The sequence below is a fragment of the Camelina sativa genome, chromosome 12 (assembly GCF_000633955.1).
Source record: "Camelina sativa cultivar DH55 chromosome 12, Cs, whole genome shotgun sequence".
Taxonomy (NCBI): Eukaryota; Viridiplantae; Streptophyta; class Magnoliopsida; order Brassicales; family Brassicaceae; genus Camelina; species Camelina sativa.
In genome coordinates this window covers 24,104,228-24,110,705 of record NC_025696.1, presented here as the reverse complement: position 1 = coordinate 24,110,705, position 6,478 = coordinate 24,104,228, and the positions used below count along the sequence as shown (strand labels likewise).

General features: G+C 34.9%; 1 protein-coding gene across 1 annotated transcript; it reads left to right on the top strand.

The window, feature by feature from the left end:
- LOC104732555 (transcriptional regulator STERILE APETALA) lies at positions 306–4,923 on the top strand. Its single transcript, XM_010452119.1, has 2 exons — positions 306–554; positions 3,701–4,923. Exons 1-2 carry the CDS (start codon positions 339–341, stop codon positions 4,832–4,834), a joined length of 1,350 nt encoding a protein of 449 aa, XP_010450421.1. The 5' UTR covers positions 306–338; the 3' UTR covers positions 4,835–4,923.

Genomic DNA, 6,478 nt, shown 5'->3' with positions numbered 1-6,478 from the left:
AATTTATGAAACAGATAAAAGTATATTTTTATATAATTTTTTTTATTGTTTTATCGAATTGTATCATTTTTTATATCTATCTAATTTGGAATTAGAAAAATTATTAATTTATCGTAATTATTAATTTAAAAAATATTATTTTATAGAAGTTCCAGTGTAAGTATTGTAATAACAAAACAAAAAAAAATAGGAAGAGAAACATACCCTCCACAACCTGGGTCCCCCACCTCGTAGAAGTATGTCTTTATCTACACTTTTTGTCCTTTGTTTCCTCTCTCCCCCACCATTCTTTTTCTCCTCTCTCTCCGCTTCTTCTTCTTCCTCCCCTGTTCCTTCTCATGTCTTCCTCCTCCTCTTCTTCCAACAACGGAGACTCCGGCGCCGGTGGAAGCGGCGGCGTTTTCGAGGCCCCATCTCCTTCTCGCCCTCGCCGCGGCGCCAACGACGTCTGGCCGGAGCCTTTTCTTGAATCTCTCGCCGTTCAGGTCGCTGTTGACGCATCCTCCTCCGCTGGCCTCCTCGCCGCAGCTCCGGCTCTTGCCAACGTTTTCCGGGTCAGTTCTGACGTTCTTTGAATATCCTTCTTTTTTTCATAACGGTCGAGACACATCAATTTTCTCGTGTCTATACTTCAAGTAGGAAAAACTATTTTTATTTCTATTTAAGTAGATCTCACTCTACGTACGTTACACTATCTGAATTTGTTTACTAGCTTGAGCTTGAAAATATATAGTGAGACATAGATCTTATACAGACAAAACAAAGTCAAAGTGGTCGTAGGTCTATAACTTAAGTGGAGGGACACAATCTTGGTCTAGTCAAATGTACTACTTGTTTCAAGTCTCTTGTACTTTAGTTGTTTCTAAGCTTAGATTTGATTTCGCCGTTCCAATCCTTTTTGGTATTATATTAAACAATTCTTATAATTTTAGATCATCATTAAGTGATGAATTTACTTAAATTGAATGTGAAAGTAGTTTTTAAGGGTGGGATTCTGAAGAGACAAATCAAAATAAAATAATTTCTATATAAAAAGAAAAAAAAACTGACCTTTGGAAAGGTAACCGCCCTTTCTGTGTTTCTATGATGGGTCCAAGTCCAACTTTTTATGTCTAACAAGACGACATTAATTTGATGTCTCTTTCACATATCATATGGTTTGGGGACTTTGTTTTTCTTTTTATTCATTTAGAAACTTTTTGTCTTCCGTTTCTACCCAATAAGTTTATTTCTTTTCCTTTGTTCTCTCGTCCACTTTTGATACCTTTTAATGTCTATTTTTGGATCCTCCAAGGAGACCATACAACCCCATTTCGCTTGTGTAATCTTTGTGAAAATTGGGATATGTAACTCTAATATTAATATTATAATATGGATTGGAATCCCTTAGGGCACAAAATCAAGGTTTATATTTAATTTTTTTGGCTTTAAATCTTCCTTTCTTGGCATGTAGAAAGCCTCTTTTATTTTCTTAAGATCAAGAAATCCACTTTTTGACTCAAAAGTTCTTACAACTATAATCAAATTAAGCACTTTCTTGACTAGCTCCAAAAAATGTTGATAGACATTAGGCACAGTAGTCTTTAGGCCATTGCCCAATACATTTAATATAATTTCTCTAGAGAAATATTTATAACGGTATTTATCTTTCAATTGTCTGAAAATAAAATATCTGTTAGAAAGTGACCTCTCACGACAGGCTCATAAAATTAGAAAATGTCGTTGCACATTAAAGAACATCTAAAAAGAGAATGAAAAGGAAACCTAAGTAAGGTCCTGTCTTTTTGCCTTGCCAATGTTAGTCTTATATTACCACATTAGGTTATTATCAACATACATGCAAACTCTATTCATCGACATATACATGATCCATGTATTATATCAGCCATACATATTATTATTCTTTTTCATTATCCTATGTCATATATGAAAATTGCTATTTTCTCTTTTGTTCATCAAAAATAAATAAATAATAATACATATATATATAATGCTGAAGTTTTTTTTATCTCATATATAGTAACGAGGAATAGTATATAAGTACTTATGTACATTTTTTGCGTCCTGCTTTTATTAGTTTTTCTCTGCCAATATATATTATGATCCAGTGAGTAATGCATGCAGAGCTTCTGACAACTTCTCATTCTCTTTTTCTCTCTCTCTCTCTCTATATATATTCATGTTAATTCTAAATCTTAATTAATTCCATATTATTTTCTAATAAATTGAATTTTCAAATTTGCCCTAAAGTATAGCATTTGAAGAAAACTGCAGTGTGGTTACAGCGTAACACTTTTGTCAGAGAATTAAGGCTATAAACATAGAGTTTTCATTGTTGTTTTCACTTTGAAATCGATCATGGATTCATCTTTTTTTTTCTGGCTGGATTCATCTTTTCTATCGAAGTGGGTTTTTATCTTTTCTCCTTTCCTTAATTTTTCAGTCAAAAGACACGACAGTATGGGCACTACATATGCCGAAAAGCACATGGAACCCAATGTTAAGGTTAAGGGTCTCTTAGAGCACGTGGTGTCCCTAGAATATATTATGTTCTTACATTTGAAATATATATGACATAAATATACAAAAGTGAAGTGTTCTGAATCTTGTCATCTTACACAACTCAGGAATATTTGAAATACTTTTTTTCCGTGCTTATATATCCTACTAGCCGCATGTGATTTTTGATTTTGATTGGTAATTTGCAGAATCATAGATTGGATTGGCCATGCCAACATATTTTACTTAATAACTATACTTGTCCAACTGAGATAAACTTATAGAAAAGTTGAGTTCGCCATCTGCAGTGAACATAGATTAGTCATTTTATAAAATGATACATTTCGTGCCCTGAGATTATTATTGTCTTATCTGATTTTCTGACTAATAGACATTACACATTTTGACTTCGCAATGCTTTTAAAATAGAGTTCGAAATATTTTGTTTTTAGGTTTTTTTATGAATATTAATAGAGAAACAAAAAAATTATGTACTGTGTATAACACATGAAAGTAGAGAATGTAGGTCCATGGATTGTTGGAGAAAGAGAAAATAAATTCTACTTAGTAGTACAAATATATATATAAGTGTAATATTTGAGTATTTATGGGAAGCTCTACTTTTAACAAGACAAAGGCTTAAAGCTATCCTTTCTTGGAAATGAAAGAGAGAAGGGCACGCTTGTTGGCAAAGTCGTAATCTCATGTTCAGCTCTCAACTCATTTAAAGTCTACTCATCTGTCCTCCTATTATCAAAAACCATATCATCTGTTTTGTATTATTGTCACATTGATTTCTTTTTTTTTTTTGACCTGGGACTAGGGCTTCTCTCGTTATTCCTTTTACACTAGGGTTTCTGTTGTAATATCTGTTGTAGCTTTGCAGAGATTGATTAGTCGCGTCAATTGAACATATGTCATAAAATAGTTTTTTTTTATATAAAATGAGTTGTGTTTTCGATGAGTAAGACAAATATACGCAGAGCTTGTGTCTGAGTCTGTCGTTGTCTTTCTATCTTCCTAGTCCCTATATAGAGTCTTTCATGCTTCGTTGCAGGCCTACTTATCTTCTTTCTATGTCATTTTAACTCTCTATTTATTTTAATTATTCAACCAATCTCTTGCTTCTGTTAGTACTGTTACATTTAATTAATGTACTAGTTAAACTTATTAAAATCTTGATATGTTTTTTAAATTGCAGGTTTGCACCACGTGGCAAGCTGTCTCTCGCTCCGACCATCTATGGCAACTCCTTTCTCGCCAAGTTTGGGCTAGAACACATCTGATGCACGACACGTGGCGGGACGAGTTCATTTACCGTCATCGGACGGCCAGAAACTTCCGGACGCGTACTCACACCTACTTCACACTCCAATTTGACCCTTCTGATGTGGACGAGCCAGACAGTCTCTCCTGCCGCTGTCTCACTCTCTCCGACATATATCTAGCAGCAGGGTTCGCCGACGGAACCGTCCGGCTCTTTCTCTTGAACAACCGTCTCCACGTCAGGACTCTACGGCCGCCTCTTCGTGACCGCTTCGGAAGATTCTCACGAGCCGTCTCGGGCATTGTTATCTCCGACTCAAGACTGACGTTCGCTACAATGGACGGAGACATCCACGTGGCGGATATAGACGGCGTTGGTCACACACGCACGGCTTACGCGGGAGATATAGTCAACGACGGTGCGTTGGTTGATTTCACTGGCTGCGCACGTTGGTGGGTGGGTCTTTTCGCGGGTGTGCCAGGTCGTGCCTTTCACATATGGGACTGCAACAGCGAAGAGACAACATTCGTAGGTGGCACGCTCACCGACCCTGAAGCCGTCATGGGATGGCACACGTTAACAGAGCTGACAACGTCGCTTGGCCGCCTAAGGATCTCCGGTAACGAGACGGCGGTAGCATGCACGAGGTGGAAGATCATGGCGATCGATCTGAGAAACCAAGGAGTGATCATAGGAGAAGACGAAGAGCAACGTAGAGGACTAACGGTGACAGGTTTCGACACCAACGAAGAGGCTTACGTTAGGATGGACAGCAGAGGTAACGCTAGCGTGCGCAGGGTGAACACGCAAGAAACGGTGTGCGAGTTTCGTGTGAGCGGAGCGGCGCAGAGAAGAGTGATGGGGTGTGTGAATAGACTGCACGCGCTAATGTGCGCAGGAGGTGTAATGCGCGTGTGGGAGGTAGAGAGTGGAGCGTACCTGTACAGTATTAGGGAGAGAGTAGGAGAAGTTGACGCCATTGTTGCTGATGAAAGACATGTGGCGGTTGCTTCATCTTCATCAACGGCTCAGAGCATTATACATCTATGGGATTTCGGTGCACTGTAGCGTACCAGATTAGTAGTAATAATAACTTGAAGAAAAAGAAAAAAAGAAAGAAACTAGTATTTTTTTTTTTTTCTCTCTGGAAAAAGGCGAAACCCTAAACCTAGGTGTATATGTAGGGTTTCTGATTTTTAATTAAATTGGGAAAGTGACGGAGGGTGAGATGGTGACAGGAGGGGTGAGATTTACAAGGGAAGAGATTGATTCCTTCAACAGAGTTTGACCAAAAGTACGTTACTGTTTTTGTCTAAAACCAAACAAAGTGGACTTTTGCTTATTGCTCTTGTTTTTTTTTTTTTTTTAGGGCTCTCTTTCAATTCTTCTGACTTTGTACGAGATGTCGTTTTTTATATCCATCTTCTTGTAATACTTCATTTATCGATTTTTTTCTTTTCTTCAGCTGATTCTATTTTGTGTAATAATTTCTAAAATTGTCTTAAAATATATTTTTAACGAGGTGTGTGGTCAGAGAATCAGAAACATATGATCAAAATCGAAAGAAAGGGTATAGAAAATACGAATCACGAGATATAGAGTTAAGAGTTGTTTGTTATATTATTCCAAGAATGTTATTGGAGTACATTCCCATTTTTATGACACATCGGAATGAATTGCTATGATCAATTTGTTTTTCTATATACGAAACTACAAGGAAAATTTGTGTTTGATATATACTACATTTATTTGTCCTTACACAAATTTACGACAACAAAAAATTTTAAGTTTATTGAACCAAATATTTAATATTTGGCCTCAATAGGAAAAATTTCCATAAAAAAAAAACTGAGACAAACTGTAAACGGTTGCAAAACGATCGTCACAAGAAAAAAAAATGTAACAAAAAAGTCACAACAACATTGTGAATTTGTGATGAATATATATTGCAACTATTTTGTCATCATCAGTTACGGGAAAAAATGACCAAAAAAGAGTAACAAAACCATCATAATTACCGATTAGAAACAGAGTATAATAATTTCTCTGTTTTTTTTTTTTCAGCAAAGAGAATTTATTCAGAATAATTTCTCTATTATATCAATGACTATTGTATGTTTTGTTGCTAATCAAAATTTGTAAATGACAATATCTCAAAAGATTTATTATCCTGGAAATGAAATTAGGTAATAACCCACGCCATGCGAGAATAAATTTAAATTTATATAATTTTATGATAGTTTTGTTAATAGTGAAAATATATAGATTTATTTAATTTTCGTAAGAGTGTTCACTAGGTTTCAAAAATATATAATGATTGTTTAGTATCTTACAAACTATCGGGTTTCCTTGTCAAATTGGTGTAATTGTTTTGGATTGATGTCTTAATAATATTTTGATAATATATATATAGTATACATAACATTTTATCATTTTTCTAAGGGGGATTTAATATATAAGGTAAACATATATATAAATAAATATTTATACATCTATATAGCGTATTAAAAATTTTAATTCATATAAATTGAATGGTTTATATTTTGATTTAATGAAAATATAAAATATGTAAAATATTAATTTTCTTGATAATAGAGGACTTAAAGCATCAAAATTTGCCAACGCTAGGTATTGTAAAATATTTAAATGTGTTTGGCAATTGGTTTAAAGAGAATAAGGATAGTCAATAATGTGTTTGATAAATGTGATAAT